We start from the raw sequence: 23,962 nt of genomic DNA, 5'->3' as shown, positions 1-23,962 counted from the left end.
TAGAACAAGGAGTCTGCAGGTGCTTAAAACTTCAAATTCATGAAGTAGAAGTAGAAATGTGTGAGGTTTGAATGGCCACAAATATTTCATCTGATTTCATTTGTCCATCTTTTAAAGTGTAATTCCGAGGCGAGATCATCCTGTGGTCGTTTTTGCACTTGCATTCGTCAAATAAGCCATGGAGAAAGTTGTTAGGTGTAAAAACTCTTAACGGTGAGTCGCTAACAGCCGGACGTGGCTAACAGTGATTAGCTCGGGGCAGTACGGTGAAGGCATTCAAAGGTCTTTTTAAACCACTAATACTGCTGAAAAAAACAAGGCCCCGGGACATTTCACGGCTAAAGTTGGGAGAGGTGGGCTTTAGTAAAGCACGTTTGCACATGTACGAGCACGAGCGTGCGCACGTGTACGAGCATGAGGCCTACGGCGGTTCTGACGTCATTTTATAAGGCACTCGTTCCTGCACGGACGCCATGTTTGTTTCCTACTTCTTGATGCTAAGCTAAGCTAACAAGGCTGGTGGAGGCATTTTTACCATACAAACGTGATTGATCCTCTCATATAAGCGCATATATATATATATTATATATATATATATATATTATATATATATATATATATATAATATATATATATATATATTATATATATATATTATATATATATATATCCCCAAAATGACAAACTAAAAGTGTTATTTTGCTTTGCATAAAAATCTCAAAGCCGTGTTTGAATGGCGTCTTTAATTTCACTCATTACACATTAATATTGGAAATATTGAAACTGTAAGAAAACTAAACACAGGAAATGAACACATGAATTACTCATTAAATCTCATACGGTCAATGAAAATGATGCTAATGCAAGTCTGTGTTGACTTTAGTTCACGTCTTTGAACGTGAACGCGTCGTAAATCCGTGCTAAACTGTCCGTCTTTAATAAATAAACGTGTCGGGGGCCAAGAGATGACTGGTGTGCAGGAAACGTTCCTCCCTGCGAGCTTCTTTCCATCTGCAGGATCTGGAACTTGTAAGTTCACATTGTAGAAATATTTGCTGACTTGCACTAGCATTAATTAAAGTCATGCTGCATCACACAGCAGCTAGCTAAAGGGCTAATGGTGCTAAAATGTGTGTTAGTAACTGATGCATTCTAAATATATCTCATGTATCCTTAATACATGAATGAATGTTGGTCTCACTCGTGTCCTGCTGTGTCTGGTTGAGGGTTAAAGGGTCAGTTCACACATACTACAAACATTCTCAGTTAAAGTCAAACTCCAGTGTAAAATCATCCCAGGGTCTTTTTCCACACTTGCACGCATAAAAAAAAGCAATTGAGACAGTTTTTTTCATGTGTAACAACTATTAACGGAGATATCGCGGAGAGATGCTAACAGTGATTAGCTCGGGGCAGCACGGTGAAGGCATTCAAAGGTCTTTTTTAACCACTAATGCTGCTGAAAATAACAGCAAACCTCTGCAGCAGCATGAGAAGAGTCCCTACACACACAACAAAGCATCATCAGCGTAGTTAGTGAAGCCAGAGTTTATTAAAGAGTGTTTTAAAGACTTACCTACTGGCCCCTGTACCAGCTCCTCTCATAGTAAAGTCCATTACAGTGGATTACCAAAGTCAGTCCCAAAGGAAGGAGCCCATTGGTGCTTTGTTGTGTGTGTAGGGACTCTTCTCATGCTGCTGCAGAGGGTTGCTGTTATTTTCAGCAGCATTAGTGGTTAAAAAAGACCTTTGAATGCCTTCACAGTACTGCCCCGAGCTAATCACTGTTAGCCACGCCCGGCTGTTAGCCACTCTGAAATTCTCCGTTAGCAGTTGTAACAAGATGTCTTATTTGACGGATGTGAGCGCTGAAAAAGACCCTGGGATGATTTTACGCTGGTGTCGTGTTTGACTCTTAAAGTCTTCACAGGATAAACGGCGTTTCCCACAACAGAGCCGAACATCTTCAGCGTCCTTTATCATCTGGGGTTTTTTCACTCTTACAAAACTCCTCTTGAAAGCTGTGGCTCCGAAGTTGCGTCATTCAGGTTTTGTAAACCCTGTAACCTCACTCCTCCCCCTCAGGCGCCGTTTCTTCATGCTGTGAGAAGAATGTGAAACATCCAAGCGTTTCCTGCGGAGGATTTCACAGCAGGTTGACCTTCGCCACCACTTGCTTGCAGCCCGTCTGGGAGTACTCGTGCCCCCCTTTCTCAGGGTAGTATTCAATCTCCCCCGCGAGGCGCTCGATGTTGGTGTGATCCGGGTAGAACCCCTCTCTCGTCATCTCATCCAGGAAGCACTCCATCACGTGACTTTTCTCCAAAAGGCCCAGAGGCAGGACGTCCGCCTCCGTCCACAGCGGGTGAAGCTTCTCCAGAGTGCCGCGTAATATCGGAGTCAGCTCTTTCACCAGGTTGCTTTGACGCCCGGGCGCCTTGGAAATACTTGAGGCGTTGTGTAGCATGTGTTTGGTGATGTGCGAGTGACCCAGGTTGCTCAGGAGCAGGTAGATAGCGTTCAGGTACTCGTTGGAGCGCTTGGAGGCCACGAGCCGCAGCAGCGCGTCCAGGATCTCGCCGTGCATGTGCTCCGCCTCGTCGAACACGAAGAGCGGGATCTTCTCCTCCTCCTCGGCCTGCTCCACCATCTCCGAGATGAGAGCTGAGAGGTCGTGGGCGCACCGCAGGGCGTCGGCCTCCTGGGGGCAGTGGTGGAGGACGTAGTACTGCAGCACCAGCGTCTCCCCCACCACGGAGCGGAAGTGCCCGGCCAGGAGGCGTCCCAGGTGGCTCTTGCCCACGCCGCTGGGGCCGTGCAGGGACACCACCAGGGGCTTGTTGTGGACGTAGGTGGACAGGTAGTCCTTCAGGTGGGACAGCAGACCGTCCACCGCCCCCTGCTGCCCGAACACCTCTCTCCTCAGCGTCTTCTCCAGCCCCTCCAGGTCATACCTGAGGACGTGGTCGTCTAAGTTCTCTATGGCGTTGTACACCTGAGAAGACACACAGGACGGACATTAAGATAGTGATGTGAGCAGTTACACTTACAGCTGCGTACGAATCTTTAGAGAGCATTCTTTCTGCAGTAGGTAGACGAGAAATCAACACACACAAGTTTTGTAAGGGTAAAAAAAAAAAAGGGCGCTGGAGGTGTTCGGCTCTGTTGCGGGAAACGGTGTTTATCCTTTGAAGAGGTTCAGAGTCTCACACACACACACACACACGCACGCACGCACACACACACACACACGCCTTAAAGTGTAATACCAGCGTAAAATCATCCCATGGTCTTTTTCAGCACAAACAGCAAACCTCTGCAGCAGCATGAGAAGAGTCCCTACACACACAAAACAAAGCAGCAACAGCGTAGTTAGTGAAGTGAAAGAGTTTGTTAAAGAGTGTTTTAAAGACTTACCTACCTACGGACTCTTCTCATGCTGCTGCAGAGGTTTGCTGTTATTTTCAGCAGCATTAGTGGTTAAAAAAGACCTTTGAATGCCTTCACCGTGCTGCCCCAAGCTAATCACTGTTAGCCACGTCCGGCTGTTACACGAAAACGGTTTATTTGATGCATGAAGTGGAAACCCAGCACCAGAGGCCTGAGGCGTGAATGAGCTGGTGAGCACTTGCCACTGCATCAACAGATGAATGATTGATGACTCAGCGATGAGGCAGCGATGATGGGAGACGCTTCTTTCCGGGAACCGTTCGAAGGGCGACTCATCTACCTTTTTTAAATATTTTTTTCAGGGGCTTTGTGCATGCACACCTGCCTGTCACGTGTGTTGGTGTGTGTTTTTTTCAGTTGTCTGTGCGTCCTGCTGCTGCTGTTGTCGGGCAGAAGTGTCGTGGGAGCATGAACCCACAACCCATAGCTTTGGGGTAGCTCTGCACGGGTCAAAAGCTCCTGTTGGCTGTTTTAACATGGGGAACACGTTGTTTATGTTGTGAACTGCCATGAAACTACATTGTTAGATTTATAAAAATATACAAAGCCACTTAAAAAAATAGGTGCATTTGTAACGTAACTACTGTGACGCACAGGGACATGAACGCGACACGAACCGTGGCCTGCTGGGTGAAAGTCTGGTGTTTGTAACCTGCGTCCTAAAGGCTCATTTATGCTCTACGTTAGATACGCATACGGATACGGACGGAGCCTTTCGACACCCTCTAGAGGATGTTTTGCTCAACGTCCATTCCAACGTAAGGGACGCACGAAAGCACGAGGACAGTGACGATGAGAACGATGAGAACATTGATAACGTACGTCTTTTTTTACACACGAAATGGGAGCAAAAATGAGCTTTAACGCGAAGTTTGGCGCTCTTAATCCTGGAACAGTTGCTTGACGCCCTGAAGGATGAGAGCGGCCTGGAACCCGGCATGGGGGACCCAGAGCAGGCAGTGAAGAACCATACAAAGAACGACTCGGCTCCTTTTGTTCAAAAGAACCGGATCGTCCATGAACGTCACATCCTTTTCACACAGAGGTTAATGGTTAAACGAATCCCCCTCACCAGTTATAATGCAGAACACATGTTGGGAGAGTATGTAGTTGCTTTACCTGCATGAAGACGATGGCGAAGAGCAGGTACAGGCAGTATTTGGCTCGGCTGGGCGCTGGTTTGGGAGGGGCCCGGCGCCCGCCTCTGTTGGGAAACAATACCCGTTTCCTCCTCCTCCGCTTCTTCTTCTGAGGGATGGAGGACAAGGTTGAGGGGGTGAGTCCGTCGAAGGTGAAGATTTTGGGGCTGGTTCTCTCCGGGGCTCCCACGAGGGTCCTGTCCCCCCCCAGCCCCAGGGCCATCTCCTGACGCCTCTTCTTCATGGCCCGGTACTTCTGTTTGATGCGTATGACGGCGTGCAGCGACGAGGAGAAGCTGGACAGACTGGGGAGCGGACTGTCCCTGTGTTTCTCATCTCTCTCTCCGTCACCCTCCATCTCCGTGTCCACCTCTTCATCCATCTCTCCCTCGACTTCGCCCTCCGTGAGAGAGGCTGAGGTGCTGCTGTCGCTCATCTGCAGAGAGAAAGAGGACGACACGATGACATTTTATCCTCTTTCAGCTCTGTTTTGACTTCACGTCTGCAGCTTTACTGAATGGTTTCTGGCTCAAAATCAGACTCAGACCACTTAATTAATCCCATCACGGACACTTCAACATGCAGACCAGAGGAGCTGGGGATCAAACCACCGATCTTTTGAATGGAGGAAGACCCGCTCTACCTCTTCCCTATAACAGACAGGAACGTCAGACAGACCCAGCCCTGTGGAGGACGGACATCTGTCTGCACCGGTTGGGGAGGAAGAAAAGTAGAGAGAAAAGACAGACAAAGACAAAGACAGACAGAGAGACACAAAGACAGACAGAGAGAGACAAAGACAGACAGAGAGAGACAAAGACAGACAGAGAGACACAAAGACAGACAGAGAGAGACGACAGACACACTTCAAGAGATGCATGCAACCAAAGCGCAACAGTAACTACAACAACATCTATAGTAATGTGATTATGACCCATATGTCACAGCAGTTATTACAGCAGAACAGTGAAAACAAGCACAGCTGAGGTGACAGAACATGAACAACAACAACAATTATGGTGGCAAACATGGTCAATGATGAGTAGGGGCCACAGCAGCCACGATACAGCGAGACACACCACTGATGATGCTTCTATAGCTACAAATGTCACGATCCACAAACTAATGATGGTACATATGAGTAACAGCGACAACAGCAGCAGGAAGCGTCACGCAGGACCACGGCAGCAGGCGCCACCACAACCAGCAGAGACCTGAGAGACGACAAAGCACCAACAACTCCGGGGAAGAAGCCGAACCAGCAACAACACGCATTGATGAGACATGAGCTCTTGAGTCGAGGCTGATGCTAATCATAACTACAGACTGATCTGAAGTCAGTTACAGCGCATTAACAGTGCAACGTTTGACTTCCTCTTTCCTGAGTGACGGTGTAGAGGAGTGAAAGGTGAAAGGAAAGCGTTCATTTTCAGATTTAAACACAGGGCTGTTGCAAACACGAGGACTGCTGCAGCTCCGGTGGGTTAGTGTTGAAATAACTGCAGCTGGAGCCAAACAGAGAGCTGCCAAGACGTCTTTATAGATGGAGTCTCCGCCCGTCAGCTGCTTTCGATCACATCTTCTGCTGTTGAACCATTCAAACGTGATGTTCAAATCACATGTGAAATACTGTGGAAATGCTCCTGCAGGGAGAAGGAAGCGCGGTGCCTTCAGGTACCGTCGCCGGCCTGTGTTAATTCACACAGCAGAGCTCCGAATCATAAACTCACGGGGAGTTTTGGAGGTTAAATCTTCATTCATCACATCCGCGTGTTGTTGCACACATTCTTTCATTCAGACGGGTTTTTTAAAAATGTTAATAATTCACATTCACGGTGTTAGTCTGCAGAAATAACCACTGTTGTACAACCAGTCCGCTTAACTCAAGCACTATTATTGGCCTTTGTAGCCATTTTTCAACTGTGCTGCACATGCCTGAGTGTGTGTGTGTGTGTGTGTGTGTGTGTGTGTGTGTGTGTGTGATACGAAGCACATGAAGATGTTTGACTGTGAAACTGATCGAACTGACGAAGAACCAGATGAACATGAACCACAAACTAAAAGGAAATGCGTAGTTTTCGTTTTCTGTGTGGGGGGGCACGCACACACACACACACACACACGCACACACACACACACACACACACACACACACACACACACACACACACACACACACACACACACACACACACACACACACACACACACACACACACACACACACACACACACACACACACACACACACACACACACACACACACACACACACACACACACACACACACACACACACACACACACACACACAGTTTGCAACGACAGCAGGAGACCTGACCTCCCTTAAGGGGCCCCACCTGACTCAACCCACTCCTGTTGGATTTCTTTCTTTTTTTTTTACCCCTGTAACAAGTGATGATTCAGTTCAAACACACGTATAATGGAGATGAACGCCGGTTCGAGGCCCTACCATGTGAAGTTTAGCCCCAGCTGCCTCTAGAATCTCCTCTGTGAAAGCAGGAAATATCATCTGCAGGTGGATCCAGAACTTAATACAGGATCCATTCTGCTGCATTTTTTTATCCCACAAAAAAAGGAGGAACTATCAGTTACACCCAGAGGAGGTCAGATCGACGACACAATGCGCCACACATGCAAATGACCTCCATGGATCCTCAGACAGTCATACAGTCCTGTTCCTGGCACAGCAGACAGGAAGAACGGCCCTGTTTCCAAGGAAAAACGACTGCACTGTGAGAGTGTGATAATAATCTTGGCACAGTGTAATTTCTAGGGAACTTCTAATACGTGTGTGTGTGTGTGTGTGTGTGTAGCTCACAGGGGAGAGTAAGTATCAGTATCAGCTGTCTTTTCACATGCATGGACCTGAGAGGACGGGCCGCATACCAAACATTTTAGAGCTCTTTTGAGGATGTTTGCTGTGTAAGAAAATACCTTCTTTTGTCAGCTCTGCTTCCCTGGGTCCTGCGTGCGTCTGGGCTGCAAACACATGCAGAAACCTGGAGCTTAAAAGACACAAAACACACCCAAAGTTGTGGGTTAGCAGCTCTCTTTTGTGTGTGTGTGTGTGGTTTAACACAGAACAGGTCCTGGGACAATGAAAACTGAGAGGTGAAGTAAAAACATGCATGAAAAACCCTCTTCTCTTACCTTCAGTGTGGCTCAAATGTTCCTGAAGAGAAGAAGAGAAGTCCCTTTTTCACTCCATAGCTGTGGGGAGTGGAGAGAGCAGAGAGCAGAGAGCAGCACGGCCGGCAGCTGCACTCAGGAAGAGCCCTCCTGTCTGTCTATCTTCACTCTGAATCCTGTTCTCAACCATCCGCTGGCTCCTCCTCCCCCCCTCTCTCTCTTCCTCTTCCTCTCTCTCACTCTTCTTTCTGCTGTTTGCAAACCCTCTGACGTGTTGCACCGCACCGGCTTCATTCAGCAGCTGCTCACTCTCATTTGTGTCTTTTCAACTTCGAATCTAAGCGTCAGTTATGAATCAGACACACAGAGTTTAGTTCTAAGTGATTTAGTTTTGTTGTGTCCTGCTGCTTCTGTCTAAATGCTTTAACTGTGGTTCTCAGACAGGAACCTTGACTGATCCTGACGTGTTTGCTGGTCTGACTGCAGGCTCCATCTCTCACGCTGCCCTCTCTGTGACTGCAGGCTTCATCTCTCACGCTGCCCTCTCTGTGACTGCAGGAGGGCTTTTGAGGTTCTGGTACTTTACTTTAGTACTTTACCCACTTTCTACTTCCATCTCATCTCAGAAGGAACTAAGTCATTCTTTTGCATTTATGCGACAACTTGAGTTACTTTGCACATTGAGATTTTACATAAGTGTCCTGTTGCAGCCCGACCATGGATGGATCACCGAACGGGCCTATACCGTAAACATGTCACTGGAATAAATGACTATAGGGATGCAAAACCACCATAAAGAGATGCCAAATGGTTAAAAATATGTGTAAAATGACCACAGAGAGAAACATACACAACATACAAACGTAAAATGTCTAAAAATTGATGCAAAACCACCATAAAAAGATGCAAAATGGTTAAAAAAGATGCAAAACCATCACAAAAAGATGCAAAATGGCTAAAAATAGATGCAAAATCACCATAAAAAGATGCAAAATGACTAAAAATAGATGCAAAACCACCACAAAAAGATGCAAAATGACTAAAAATAGATGCAAAACTGGAATAAAAGGATGCAAAATGACTAAAAACAGATGCAAAACCACCACAAAAAACTGAGTTTCTTCACCAACAATCCTGCAAAAGACCTTTAAATCTTTCCAATGTTGTGCTCATGTCTTTGTATTTATTAAAATAAGGACTGAGGAGTGATGGTTTCGGTCATTTTCAGCCTCTAAAGTGACAAACAGCTGTTTTTCCACTTCTCATAAGACAGGAAAGACAATATCAACGTGTCATCTTTGACTCTGAGAACGTGCCATCGCCACATTGTGACATTGTTGAAACGAAGGATGAAAGGAAAATGAAAAACGAGCGTTAGCTGCGGCCCTGTAGCTGCGGAGGAGTCGACCTTTAAAGGCCGGACGTGGGATACAAACAGAAAACAAAGGTGTGTCAGGTGTTTGCATACGGCCTCATTTGCCTGTGACTGAAGTCGTAACGCTCGTGGCTCTGCAGCTCATCCCCTGACTGCACGCTCACTTTCCTAAACACTGACCGTGTGAGCAGAGACTGGCTGAGCTGCTGATGAAGAGGAAGCCGTGAGACTCCAGGAGGAAGCGGAGGAAGTGGGAGCATTTATCACCCCTCAGTGTGTTCCTGTGTGCAGCCACACGCAGCCTCTGTACACAGTTTACTTTCACCCGGCTGCTGGAAGTAAACTGTTGATGTTGCAGTGGGAAGAGGAGGCTTAGTCACGCGTGGTGACGGCATCCTTTCTGGGCAGATGTGGCCGTTTTTGCTCGGGGTGGCGGTCGGGGGGGAGCAGCCAGTCAGACGTCCGAGCTGCAACGACAACAGCTGCACTTTCATGAGCGCGTTTGTATTTTTAGAGCGTTAAAAAAGGTGTTAGAGCAGCTTCTCTGGGTGTTTCTGTGATCTGACAAGCGTGTGAAGTCACGATGCTGAGTGTAAAAGACCGTAGGAACGTTTGAATCAAGGCCTTTCAGGTCCAACAAAGCGTTTACGTGATGTTTCTGCAGGTTTCACTGAGGAGTGACTCAAACAAAGGAGCGAGAAGAGCCACTTGCTGCTCCGTGAACACGCTGACCTGTGGGGCTGACCTGTGCTTCAAAAAGCCTTTTTAACCTTTAACGCGTTTAACTGCCGCAAAAACAAAGCAGATACACACCACGGCCGCTGCAGACTGTGAATGTCCCGTATTTACCAATAAATCAGTGCATTTATCATCAAACGTCGTCTCCAAAATATGAATAAAAAGCGAAGAAAAACAGCACATTTTCACATTTGAGAAGCTTTAAAAGGGAAATATTGGAAAAAAATGACAATTAATGATTATTTAAATAAGTGTTCAGTCACTTTCCTCAGCTGTAGAAGCTCTGATTCTAACCATGAGTCATACTTTAGCATAAGATCGTGTGTTTTTATGCAAAATACGATGCAACTGCAGCTGTGAAATGAAAAGTACAGCATATTTTCCACTGACGTCCGGTGGAGTCGAACTGTAAAGTACTGAACCACAGAATCATCCTTTAGTTCAGTACATGTTTCACTAACCACAGTATGTCGGGGTGTAAACAGCTGACTCATAAATATGTTAAAGATTAGCTTTGGTTTGTAATCCAAATCGTTATTTACATTTTTAGGATTTAGTGGAACTTCCTGGTTCCACAGCGGCGGTACCTCCTGTGGTACACGTACGCCTGGGTGGTGAAAGGGCAAACGCACTTCCTGCTTCCTGCTTTACAGTCAGTGGGTTCGTGCTCCGGCTCCTTTTCCCTGGAGTTTCCAACACTGATAAACTGCACGGATCAGAAGAAGCAACACGGGAAATCATCCGTTTGTCGTCCTGAGGAACGACGACGGGGGGAACAGACAAAACAAAGAAGCCTGGAGTGAGTTGGAAAACATAATTTTCTTTTACTCAAAGCAAACGTTCATCTACCAGCTTCATTTCTCACACGTAAAAAGAAACAAATACTTAAGTTTGAAGTAAATATAAAGACGTCAGACGGACTTTGATAACAGGATCTGAAGCTGAGGACAAATGAAGAGAATTTGGATGTGATAAACACCAACACACACACACACACACACACAGATTTGGAAACAGCAGAGGATATTTGGACGACCAGGTGTTGTCTTCAACCACTGAGACATCCACCCTGGAGCTACATGAGGTGGAGGTGAGGAACTGTGCAGGTGAGCATCAGAACGACGTCCTCTCTCTCTTCTCCGAGGAGTGCTTTCTGGGGAACCACAGTCACGCGTGAATAAAAAGCACAGAGCGCAGCCGTGTGTCCGCGCCGACTTCTGCGACAGCTTCTTTTTTTTGTTTTAAGCAAGTTCCGGTAGATCTAACACCGCCGCCTACTTCCTCTTCCTGCCCCGGCCTCTCCTGCCTCTGGCGGAGGCGGAGGAGCCCGCTGCTCCCGCGCTGTCCGACGGGCTGGCTGCGATGTTGATCTGCCCCTCCTGGATTTCACTGCGAGCCTCCGGAGGCAGGTGTTCGATCTGCTGCTGTGCCTCCAGGTAAAACATCACGTCTCTCAGCTGCTCCTGCAGCTCTGCGATCGCCCCGTCCTTACATTCACCTACGGGGACACACCAGACGATAAACACGTTAAAGACATTTAAAGGAAGAAAACAGACTCTACAGACACTTTCAAAATACTGTTTCCGGGTCCAAAAGCTCCGCCGAACAAAACAAACAACAAAGGCCGAACATATTAACATTTTACGATCACTACTTTCTTCAGTGAGACACTTTTCCAACGATAGGAAAGTGGTAAAATGACTATTCTGTTCAAACAACGGGGAACACGGCACTGCAACATCGTAGAAATACGAGGTTTGGATCGACTTAGACTCGGAAACAGTACTTTGAAGGGAGTTACGTCACAACTTAAAGACCGGATAAGTTAACCGAACTTTCACAGATGAAGTGAAAACTGATTTTTCAGGGATTCAGGGACAGTTACAGAGCAAACGCTCCAGGTCCAACAGAACAGGGACCACCTTTCTTCATTCAGATCATGTAAGGTCAAAGTGGTTGACTGTGTGTGTGTGTGTGTGTGTGTGTGTGTGTGTGTGTGTGTGTGTGTGTGTGTGGGGGTGTTTATTGTTCTATCATGTCGGCGAGTATTGTCCATGTTTCGGAGACAGAGACACGTCATGGGAATAACTGGAAAGACTCAGAGAGCAGAATCAGCTGATGTTAAGGTGTTTGTTCCATATCCCATTTAATGCATCAACCCTGTTATGAGGAAAGGCAGAATTCACCTCAAGCGAGTGTAAAAACGTTTATGCACATTTGAGGAAGTTTGGGTGTGAGTGATGAACGTAATCAACGTGTTCCCCGTGTTTAAAATGGCGACCGGGAGCTTCATGCGTTTCTTCAGGGTCCTGACAAAACAAAAACAACCTCCTGAACGATGAACACTGAAGGAATCCTAACTGACCGACATGAAGACAACAACTGCCACGATCCCACACTGCTGCACCAAATACCGCATTTACCGCACTATAAGGCGCACAACATTATAAGGCACACCTTCAATGAATGTCTTATTTTGAAACTTTTTCATATATAAGGTGCACCGCATTATAAGGAGCATAGAACAGACGCTACAGTGGAGGCTGGGGTTACGTTCTGCATCCATTAGATGGAGCTGCGCTAAAGGGAACGTCAACACAACAGTCAGGGGAGGTCGTCTTGTTGCTTCCTCCACTTCGGCACCATTGATTGGTTCATGTTCAACTCTCTGGCTGCTGCTCTATTCCCGTGTTCTACTGCGTGACTAATGGCCTTGAGTGTAAACTCTGCGTCGTAAGCGTGTCTCTTAACAGGAGCCATGTTGGGCTCTTTACACAAACACACACATGGAAATGAAACGGCACGCTTCACGCAGTCGTATATCTCAACATGCACCGCGCGTTACTTCTTCTACGGGGGAAAATAGAGTCGGCGGCTGCTCACCGTAGTTGGAGACCTGTTGTGGCTCAATATTGGTCCATATATAAGGAGCACCGGGTTATAAGGAGCACTGTCGGCTTTTGAGACATTTGTAGGTTTTTAGGTGCAACTTATAGTGAAGGAAAATACAGAATTCAGAAACCCTTTGTTGTGCGTTCAATTAGAAGCAGGCTTTTAAAAGTTAGAACCATGAAGTTTGGAGTTCCCTGTTGTTCAAAACAAGAACTCTTGCTCAGCTTTGTATGAAATAAACATCTAAGTTACTTCTCTCAACAGTCTTTACAGAGTCATGCAACAGAAACAGATTTATTTACACAAGTGTTGATTTAGCTCGAGTCAATTTAACCACGGTTGCGAGCTAGCAAACAACGGACGCACGAGTGTAACAACAACATCCCTTGACTCAACTCTGACCACAGCTTCTGAAAAACAAACTCAGAGGACACGTGTTCACGTTAACACGAGTGAACGGGACAAAACTTTCATCAAAACGAGTGAAATGACACAAAGTGCGTGCGTCTCCACATAAACACGGAGCACACGCGAGGGGGGAGAACTTGTTTGAACACTCCTCGTCCTCAGAGCTGAAGGAAAAATACAGGTATGTCTAAACTGTGGACGCGACATTTGCACGTCCAGGTGCCCTCCAGGCAAAGGGCTGAAACGTCCGTGTGTATGCGGTGACCGTGCTGCTCTCACGATGTTCACACACGGCTAAAAAAAGGAGGACTTGATCATTCAAATATCTCTTTAATTGGATCTTATTATTATTATCATTATTTAATTGTATCTTATTCATGAATTTCTTTATTTATATGAATTATTTTTATATGTATTTATTTCTTTAATATTATTGTTATTTCATTATCATTTTTTAATTCATCTGTTCTTTCATTTCTTTATTTATATCTACAAATTGTTTTATTTTATTTTTTATTTTTAATTGTGTAATTTTTTATTATAATTATAATCATTTCTATGATCATTATTTTATTATATATATATATATTTTTTTAAATTATTATTATTTATTTATATTCTTTCTGATTTTTGTGCAAGTTGAGTGTGTGTGTGTGTGTGTGTGTGTGTGTGTGAGTGTGTGTGTGTGTGTGTGTGTGTGTCTAGGTAATGTCTGGTCCCAAATGGTTGTATTTTTTATTTTATGTTGTGTATAAAAAAAGGAAATTATATTAAACATAGTGAAATAAAAAAATATATATATAATAAGAATAATAATAAAAAAATAATATATATATATATATGTGTGTGTGTTGTGTTTCTATACTGTGAAAACAAAAGGGTGCATTGAGTCACGGTGAGGTCAGAACCCAAAAACCACCTCCTGTTGAATGTGACTGCAGCTGTAACTCATCATTTACAAATATTTGCGTATGAATGAGGAAGTGAACTCTCGTGTGTGACCTACAAACTAAAATAACCCGTCTACCTTCAGACGCGTGGGAGCATTTCTGAATACCTGTGCAGTGAATCCCTCCCAAGCACGTTCCTGTCGCCCTGGCTTCTTTAGTCCCACATTAACTGCGGTTAGGGTCAATGAGAAGCTGGCTTATTTGGAAGTAGACAAGCTAATGTATGTAGAGACGTCGACAGCGTTCACACGCCACTGAAGCGACTCTGCGGGTTCTGTCTGGTCTGCAGTTCCCTTTTATCCCCCAAACAATAAACAATCTATAACTAAACTGCAATTAAGAGGGGAGCTTCCCTTTTGTGTTGTGACGGTGACTAAATTACCTAAACGACTACAGACTGTATGGATGATCAGTTGCGCTCGCCTCCCGCTCACTCACCGCTCTCTTTTCCTTTGCGCTCCTCCTCCGCCAGCTGGGCCTGCAGCTGCGCCTGATTGGCTCTCAGACAGCGGTTCATCTCCTGCTCCTCCTTCAGCTCTTGGCTCAGCTTCACCACTCGACTGCTCAGCTGGGTGCACCTGTGCGGACAAACGCAGACGCGGCTGTTTATCGTTTCCCTTCAACAGAGAATTTTTTAACAGCGTGCATTCATGTGAACGCGGGTACCGCGTGGTTCTCTGCGCGGTTTAGTCTTTCATTCACACGTAACCACGGTTGTGGGCTCCTGAAACTGGATTTTTTTTATAACCGGAGTCCAGGGTGAACTTTAGGGGAAAAGTCCAGTTTCAGCAGTGTCGTGTGGACAGGAGGAAAACCGCACTTCTTGTCGACATTGTTTGTCATCACACTGTGTGAAGGTAAACAATCAGTTGTATCCACAGAGACGTGTGGAGCGCTTTAGACGTGACCAGCTGACGGAGTTGCTGTTCACGTCTAGAGCGCGACTGTGGCTCAGTGGAAGAGTGGATTGTCTTCCATTCGAGAGATTTGGTGGTTCGATCCCCACCTCCCCCGGTCCGCATGTTGAAGTGTCCTTGGGCAAGACACTGAACCCCGAGTTGCTGGAAGACCGAGCCAAAATACTGCTTCTATTTAGCAACTTCTCACTGTCCACATGAAGGAATCTGCCCGGCCTCCGTTCAGCATTGTTGGTTTTCCCGGTACTAATCTTTCCAGCCTTGTGATTGGCTGAAATGGCCTTCCTGTTAGGAGCGCTTAGGGGGAGAAGTTCAGCATCCGTGAGGAACTCGGAGTAGAGCCGCTGCTCCTTTGCGTTGAAAGGAGCCAGTTGAGGTGGTTCAGGATCATCTGGTAAGGATGAACCCTGGGCGCCTCCCTAGGGAGGTGTTCCAGGCACGTCCAGCTGGGAGGAGGCCTCGGGGAAGACCCAGGACCAGGTGGAGAGATTAGATCTCCACACTGGCCTGGGAACGCCTCAGGATCCCCCAGTTAGAGCTGGTTAATGTGGCCCAGGAAAGGGAAGTTTGGGGTCCCCTGATGGAGCTGCTGCCCCCGAGACCTGACCCCGGATAAGAGGCTGAAGATGAGATGAGATGTTAGGAGTGCTATCACCACCTACTGCTTTGGCGTGTGCACGACATTATTTGAGGCGGATTTTGCGGTTTCATGTGGACAGAGATCTTTTTTATCACCGGTGGTTTGGACGAGAATTTATTTTTAACCTGGGGCCAGAAAAGCTTGGTTTCAAAAGTACCCGTGTTCGTGTGGACCGGGCCTCAATCAGGTTCCTAAAAACCTCCAGAAACAAAGACAGACGCAGAAGAACGGCCAAAAAGGTTCAAAGTAACTCAGGAAAAGCAACAGACGTCTCAGCTTCCACCTACTTTTTCTCCATGCTCTGCTTGTCTTTGCTTATTTCTCCGAACCGTCGCTCCAAGTTATCGCAGCGCTCCAGGGTCTCCTTAAATTTAGTCTTCATGTTGTTTATCTGAAAGAGTGAAAAGATGCATGTGTGCACACGAGGAATGAGCAAGCGAACAGCGTCTGCCCCTCTCAGAGCCTGTGTGGTGGTGCGGAGCTCTCGGTACCTCCTCGGCCGTCTCCTTCTCCAGATGAACGATCTTGTTCTCCCAGTAAATCCTCTGAGACTCCAGCTGACTCGTCAGCAGGTACGAGTACTGCACACAGGGAGAGTTCACGCTTGAGTCGTTTCTGGCGTTGATTCAGCGAACAGAGCGACAACAAAAGAAGCACTCACCTCTAGTTGAAGTGCATCTATCTTCTCAGCGTGGCAGGTGTCTCCTTCGTTCTCGTACTGCACCATCTTCCCGTCCGTCTTGCTGGCCACGAGCCGGTGAACGTAGTTATCTAGAAACCACAGAGATCAGGTAGAGTCACAAAAGTAGTGATAGACCGATACGCTCGATGTCAGCTGAGATCTGCTCCAGCCCCCCGCGACCCCGACAGGTTGAAGATGAATGAATGAATGAATGATATCGGCCGGTGCAGATGCTGCGTTCGCCGAAAGTTTTGTCCCGACATTGTTTACATACAGGCGTACACAGGCCGCTCCGTGTTGCTGGAGACGCCTTTTTTAAGTTCAATAAATGTTCCTTTTTTTAAGTTGAGACTGGAAACATTTGTTTTCATCATTGTGTAATTTTTATGATGTAAACTGAGGGAGCAAAAGTCGTTTCAGCGCCAAATATCGTCTCAAGAAAATCGGCAGTCTGTATTGATCATCGGCTAAGGCTGAAAAAAAACGTATCGGCACCATCCTCAAAGCAATCTCAGTCAAAAGCAACTGGACTTTGTTATTTGTCTAGGAACTGGTCCTGGTCCAGTCCCAGCCTGGTCCTGGTCCTGGTCCTGGTCCTGGTCCTGGTTCTGGTCCTGGTCCTGGTCCTGGTCCTGGTCCTGGTCAGGTGCGTACATGAACTGATGAAGCCTCTTGGATCAGAGGTGAAACGTCTTCCTACACAAATAACCAAGTCCAGTTGCTTTTGACTGAAATTGCTTTGAGGAGAACGACGACCTGGACACATGAGAATATTCACGGGCGTATGGGCCCTAAAAAATCGTTCTCTAAACGAAAGACACAATCAGAATTTTAAAAGTTTAAAAGTCCACAGGAAATTAACTGTTCAGGCCAAATGTCTTGCTCATATGAGCGGTTTTGGGGAAGTGCTGAGGACTTGTTTGGAGGAAAGTGCCAAAGCAATTGAGACAAAGTGTAACAGGGATGTCTCTCTACATGTGTTCTGCTGCCCTCCAGTGGCAAAAATGGATGAATGCAGCTTTGATATCCATAAATTCTTGAAGTCCTGACGATGTAATCTTGCATTTTCCTCATTTAGCACACAAACACGCATAAATTCAGTACCTCCTGCGTAGTCCCACACGCGGTGGTTGGTGAGCTGCATGGCGTAAGTATGCTGCGTTTCCTCAAAGTGCTTGTAGGCATGCCGGCTGACGTAGCGACCGCAACCGATGTGCCCGCAGATCAGACAAATCCACAGGTTCTACAGAGAACAGAGACGTGTGGGCTGAGAAAAGGTTCAATCTCAAAGAACAGTGAAGTAAAAGGAGATCCAGGACGAGATGCAGAGCCACACGGACCAGTTACCTCCTGCACGCCACACTCAAAGCACTTGTTCTCTTCAACTGGTTCTGGCGTTTGACAGTACCGACACACAGGACACCTGAAAACAGAGCACGCGCGTATTCAGCTGTTGTCATTCGTGTGTGTGTGTGTGTGTGTCCTTTGTGAAACAGAAGAATACGAGCAAAGAGGAGGACAAAAGCAAACATCACATGACCTGAAGCCTGGAGAAACAACCAGTGAGAGAGAGAGAGCATGTGATTCTGTCATCAGTGTGTGTGTGTGTGTGTGTGCATGCGCGTGTGTGTGTGAACCACTCACGAGGCATCTTCCCATCGCTGGAGACACTGGCTGTGAAAGCTGTGGTTGCAGAGAGTGGTGAGGATGCCGTTAACGGACTCGTCCATCCTCTCCAGGCACACGGTGCACTTTGGCAGCTCCGTCAGCTCCATCACCGGCAGACTGGCTCCCTGAGGGGGGAGGGGGTAGAGTCAGAGGGAGAGGCGAGGAAATTAGAGAAAGGAAACTAGGTCCTATTTGGGATCGTAAGTGCTGCAGTAAAACCATGGATGGATTGTTGAATGTGTCTATACACAGACGAAGGGGCCCATAAGGTCAGGGGCCCTGACTCAGAACATTTAGCTGGACAAAAACCCACAAATGACCACAAAGAGATGCTAAATAAACACAAGTATACACAGAACTATATAAAATGACCACAAAGAGACAAAAAATTACTATAGGGATGGAAAACCACCACAGAGAGATGCTGAATGACTGAACATAGACACAAAACGACCATGAAGATGCAAAACCAGCACAAAAAGATGCAAAATGACTAAAAATAGATGCAAAACCAGCACAAAAAGATGCAAAATGACTAAAAATAGATGTAAAACCACCACAAAAAGATGCAAAATGACTAAAAATAGATGCAAAACCAGCACAAAAACATACAAAACAACTAAAATGGATGTAAAATCTGCACAAAGAGAAATAAAATGACCACATAGAAAATAATCGGTTGCGTTTAAAGAATACATCTGGAGATCTATTTCATGGGGACAGTTACCTCTTCAGACTTTATGACCTCTGCCCGCTCCACATAGACCATCTGGCACACTGCGTCCTCTATGGAGTTGAACTGGCGACCATTACACGCTGTGTAAAAACTGTCTGCGTCTGCCTACAAGAGGGCGGAGGAGACAAAAGCAGCATTAAGTCAGAAATAAAGGGGGTGCAAACGTCCACACACACCACAGAGTCCAAAGTCTGAAGCTGCAAACGATCAGTGTGCGTGTTTAGTGTCAGAGGAAAAACAGAATGTAATGTTATAAAGCAGCAAACTGAGAAGTCCTGCGTCCCTGAACACACCACCAGAACATGAACACAGCACAGCAGCTACGGCTCACACTGAAAACTCTGAACTGATCCTCAGACAAACCCATGAAAACAACCCTTCTCCTCTCACCTGTGAGCAGAACTTAATCAGGACCATGTACTGGTTCGGGGTGGAGTCCCGGATGATCTTCATGTGCTCCATGACATCGTTAAAAGGGGCCAAAAGCTTCATGAGGTCGTGGCTGGTCATGGTCGCGGGGACCGTGAGGATGCACACCATAGCGCTGCGCCTGACGTCCTCAGTCAGAGACGTCATTTTGCTGCAACGACACAAAGGAAACCACTTTATTCATACGGCACTTTTACATTTACACGTCCACAGCCGACCGAAGGAATGACCACACGCGTCGGGCGTGACTCACTTGGTCTTGTAGAGGTGCATGATGCCGTGGATGATCTCCACAGACGGGTTCCCGCTGAAGAAAGAGATCTGGTCCGGCAGCTGTTTGGAGGGGGAGTCGGGGGTGGCGGCTGTGGCCTCGCCGTCGTCCTGTGGACCTTCAGTGGTCTCCAGATCGTCTGCTTCAGTCGGAGCGGCCGCAGGTCCACCGTCCTGCTCCGCTGAGCCCTCACCTCCTCCTTTATCTGCAGACAACATGAACCAGCTTCACTTGTGATGTGTTTTGAAAAGGAGAAGGCTGACAATGCTCTAACCCGCCGGTGACCCTCAGCTTTGGTTCCTACTTAAGATTTTAATCTTTAAAAACACAAATATGGGGGCAGCGGGTGGCTCAGTGGTTAGAGTAGACGCCCTAAAGAGGCTGAAGGTCCTTGAGGCAGCAGCCACGGGTTCGACTCCGACCTGCGGCTCTTTGCAACATGTGTCTCCCTCTCTCTCTCTCTCTCTCTCAGCCCATTTCCTGTCTGTCCTATAAAATAAAAGGCTTGAAAAACATCCAAAATAATCTTTAAAATCACAAATATACAGTTTCATTTTAAGAAAAAAGGCTCAGTTATATGCACGAACATTTCATTTGAGCATGAGGAAATACATTTAAAAGAATGGAGAAGGAAAAATAGACGTGTAGAGATAAACATGTAAATATACATATGTAGGAAAAAGGTTCATTATAATCATAATAATGATAAATCAACTTAAATGTGTGTATTTACACTGGAGAGCAAAATAGAGAACAAAGTATTAATACTTTATAATACATTATATATTTTGATATACTCGTGTGTGTTCATGATGATGAAGGAACAACAGTGTGGCTCATTGGTGTGTTTTTAACAACAACAACAACAACAACAACCACAACAACGGAGGAAGAAGAGGCTTTGAATGCACATACAGTAGTTATTATTACTACGACTAGTACTCTTTTAAACGGGATTTGTTGACACTAAGAGAAACATAACATATTGCCAGCCTTAACTAAAAGGTATGATCTGATGATGGACCATGAAGAACGATCCAACTATTCAAAATCAAATCAACCTTTATTTATTTATACGGCGCTTTTCATACAGAAAAGTCTCGCAAAGTGCCGAGTTACAGAGATGTACAGAAAAAGAGAAACACATAAAAAATCAGGAGAAGAAAGTTAAACGAACCCACAGTCATGCACAGAGACACACACACATGTATATACGTTCAGACACACATGCACACAGCCACACTGACACATACACACACACTCACACACACAGCCACGCTGACACACAGACACACACACACTCACACCTACACAAACACTAGCTGTCACTACAGAGACATGGTCGGGCAGCGAGACCTGAGGTACAGAGGAGGCTAGAGTATTAATAACTATTAATAACTATTATTAACCAACTATTGATAATGATTCATCAGTTTCCAGCGTGTCGGAGCTCCTCTTACCTGGGCTGGGCTCAAACGTTTCTATCACCATGTCCCCCATGGCTCTGCTGCCAATGTGCTGGTGCAGGACGGCCGCTCGCTCCAGGTCCGTCTTTCCACTCAGCGTGTGTTTGGCGACACCCAGAGCTTTCTCCTGCAGCTCCTTCTCTGACATGCCTTCAACTGCAGACACCAGAGACACACGTTTAGAGTTTCTGCAAGCGCTAAAAAGGACAAACTGGAACACGGAGCGTCTCAATATCACGTTATTCTTATAATTTTACATCCCCCTGTGTTTATAGTGTTCATATTGTTCTACAATGTATTGTTTCTTATTGATGCTGCTTCAATAAGGGAACGCCCACATATTCCTCTTTTAAAGGTCGACTCAAAAAGTGGCTTAAATCAAATCAAAAGTGCGACCACTGACTCGTCTGTGTCATATTGCACATGACGTTTTATTTCATTGTCTTATCCTGTGTGGCTCTGGTGTCCTCCTGAGTGTGTCATGTATTGTGCGGTGCGTCTTGTCTCTTCTATTTGTATTTTATTTATTTATTTAGTAGGATTTGTATTCTTTTAGCAGGGACTTCGGATGCAAATGAGCATCTTTGCTGTAATCCGGCACTTTTACAGTGATGTGTTGTATCGTTGTTCATTAATGTGACTGTCCCTAACACATAAAGGATTGATTGATTGATGTTTGCTTCCACTTTGCTGCTGTAATTAGGAATGTAATCCCCTGTGGGACTAATAAAGGAATATATCTTATCTTAATTCATAATTCATAACGGGTTAATTCAGCGAAGGGGAAAGTATTCTAAACAGTTACTTAAGTAAAAGTACTAATATTGCACTGTTGTAAAGTATCAATACTTTTGAACAACACGTTTCAAAACAATATGACAAACATTAAGAAGAAGAAGAAGAAGAATTACTTTATTAATCCCGCAACGGGGAAATTCTATTTTTTCACTCATTAATTCTCTCTTATTAATCATGTTACACACACACACACTGGCCTGAAATACACACACATGCACAAGCAGGACCTATATACATGCAATTAATGGAGAGATGTTAGAGATGATAGTATTTAAGGTATTTTTAGCATTTTTTTCAGCTTTTTTCCTGAAATATTACAACTTTGATCTCTAAATATTACAACCTTTTTATTAGAAATATTACATTTTTTCTTGAAATATTAAAACTGTTATCCCTTTAAATTAAAACCATTTTATTGAAAAATTACATATTTTCTTCTTGTGCATTAAAAGTATAATATTTAGCTCTGAGATGAAAAGGCATTAAGTAACAAACTGAAGCACAAATACCTTGAATTTGTATTTGAGCACAGTACTGAAGTAAAGGTGCACAGAGCCACTTCACCTCTGGGTTAACTCAATAAATCAAATCTACTCTAACAGACAATAACCAGGCTAACAGCTCACTGCTGGTTAGCTTCCCGGCTAACCGAGGCTAACCCTAAAAACAGGGTGATAATGAGGGTTTCACTCACCGGCGGAATACTGGAAACCCTGCGGAGAAGGAGACTGGTCGGCTAATTCCAGACGGATCACAACCAGAGACACACTCATGTGTTTGAAAGGAAACGGACACTTTTATAAAGAATAAGAAGAATAACAACAACAACCCGGTGACAGCTAGCTAAAGCAGCTAACAGCTAGATGACTAACAGGCCGAAGAGCTAACGGCTAACGGCTAAATGCAGGTGACGGCGGTAAAGTCCCGTTACACCGGGATGTTAGAGACCGGGTTTGTCTTCTTCCGCCATTAAAACAAACATTCCTCCTGTGTTTTCACGGCTAACTCACTGCAGCTTCAGCTAACTAGCTTCTGTGTGCTCACAGCTGTTTCTAGCAGGCTGCTCTTCTTCGTCCACAGCAGCAGCAGCGGTGATAACGGCCGTGGTGCTGCCACCTACAGGAGGCGACCGTGTACTGCAGGGAGGGCGACACATGAATTAATACATTAATAAATACATAAAATAAATAACATAAATGATGAAATAAATGTCTGAATAAAAACAGGAATAAACAAATAACTGCTGGAATAAATAAATGAATAAAAACAGGAATAAATAAATAAATGCTGGAATAAATAAATGGATATAAAAATAAAATAAAAATAATTAGATACATTCTGAAATAATTTAATAAATGCTGGAATAAATGTCTGAATAAAAACAGGAATAAACAAATAAATGCTGAAATAAATAAATGAATACAAAAATAAAATAAAAATAAGTAAATAAATGCTGAAATAATTAAATAAATGCTGAAATAAATGTATAAATATAACATGAATAAATAAATAAATGCTGAAATAAATAAATACAGAAAATAAAATTAGAATAATAAAATAAATGCTGAAATAATTTAATAAATGCTGGAATAAATTTATACATAAAAACAGGAATAAACAAATAAATACTGAAATAAATAAACGAATACAAAAATAAAATAAAAATAAGAAAATAAATGCTTAAATAATTAAATAAACGCTGAAATAAATGTATAAATAAAAACAGGAATAAATAAATAAATACTGAAATAAATAAATGCTGAAATAAATGTATTAATGAAAAGAGTAATAAACAAATACTGAAATAAATGAATACAAAAAATAAAATAAAAAGAATTAAATATATGCAGGAATAAATAAATACATAACACTGCTGCATAAGGAACTTCCCCCTTCGTGGAACAAATAAAGGAAAATCTCATCTCTTACCTTAAATTATCAGAACAGCAGGTAATTAATGTTCTGTGTGTGCACTTATCGTTGCAGCTCCACGGCTTTCAAATAAAAACAGACATCATTGCACAAACAAATTCTCACATTTACATTTTTATTTCTTTAAAAAAAAAAAAAACTTTTGACATTCCAGTGTTTCTGTTTTCCATTTTCTAACAAAAGAGGGCGGTGAGATGACACTGCAGATCGTCAGACCATCCTTCTGACAACAACCACATGTAGTCAGATGACACACATCTCCTCTCCAGCTGCGGATCCATTCAGACAGACAGACAGACAGACGGGGGCTCGAGTGTT

At 44.7% G+C, this 23,962-nt stretch overlaps 2 protein-coding genes across 2 annotated transcripts; both read right to left on the bottom strand.

Annotated features, from left to right (window-relative positions):
* Positions 1–1,530: 1,530 nt before the first annotated feature.
* On the bottom strand, positions 1,531–7,574 carry tor4aa (torsin family 4, member Aa). The gene is made up of 3 exons (XM_083929593.1): positions 7,548–7,574; positions 4,570–5,025; positions 1,531–2,995 (listed from the first exon to the last, which is right to left on the bottom strand). The coding sequence occupies exons 2-3, from the start codon at positions 5,023–5,025 to the stop codon at positions 2,147–2,149; spliced, it is 1,305 nt and encodes a 434-aa protein (XP_083785719.1). The 5' UTR covers positions 7,548–7,574; the 3' UTR covers positions 1,531–2,146.
* A 3,128-nt stretch (positions 7,575–10,702) lies between these two features.
* On the bottom strand, positions 10,703–22,777 carry brap (BRCA1 associated protein). Its single transcript, XM_083929590.1, has 13 exons — positions 22,407–22,777; positions 20,909–21,070; positions 19,431–19,653; positions 19,139–19,328; positions 18,740–18,853; positions 17,989–18,137; positions 17,692–17,767; positions 17,449–17,587; positions 16,324–16,433; positions 16,154–16,243; positions 15,950–16,053; positions 14,544–14,683; positions 10,703–11,353 (listed from the first exon to the last, which is right to left on the bottom strand). Exons 1-13 carry the CDS (start codon positions 22,483–22,485, stop codon positions 11,130–11,132), a joined length of 1,800 nt encoding a protein of 599 aa, XP_083785716.1. The 5' UTR covers positions 22,486–22,777; the 3' UTR covers positions 10,703–11,129.
* Between the last annotated feature and the right edge of the window lie 1,185 nt (positions 22,778–23,962).

This window comes from Echiichthys vipera, assembly GCF_963691815.1.
Source record: "Echiichthys vipera genome assembly, chromosome: 16".
Classification (NCBI taxonomy): domain Eukaryota; kingdom Metazoa; phylum Chordata; class Actinopteri; order Perciformes; family Trachinidae; genus Echiichthys; species Echiichthys vipera.
Note: the sequence above shows the minus strand (reverse complement) of the source record. Positions and strands in the feature narration are given on the sequence as shown.

Excerpts from the sequence above, each read along its gene's own strand:
- tor4aa (XM_083929593.1), bottom strand. The coding sequence starts at position 5,025 with ATGAGCGACAGCAGCACCTCAGCCTCTCTCACGGAGGGCGAAGTCGAG. Across the intron at positions 2,996-4,569 it reads TCGCCATCGTCTTCATGCAG|GTGTACAACGCCATAGAGAA; the intron begins GTAAAGCAACTA and ends GTGTCTTCTCAG.
- brap (XM_083929590.1), bottom strand. The coding sequence starts at position 22,485 with ATGAGTGTGTCTCTGGTTGTGATCCGTCTGGAATTAGCCGACCAGTCT. Across the intron at positions 21,071-22,406 it reads GGGTTTCCAGTATTCCGCCG|TTGAAGGCATGTCAGAGAAG; the intron begins GTGAGTGAAACC and ends TGGTGTCTGCAG. Across the intron at positions 18,854-19,138 it reads TGATTAAGTTCTGCTCACAG|GCAGACGCAGACAGTTTTTA; the intron begins GTGAGAGGAGAA and ends GCCCTCTTGTAG.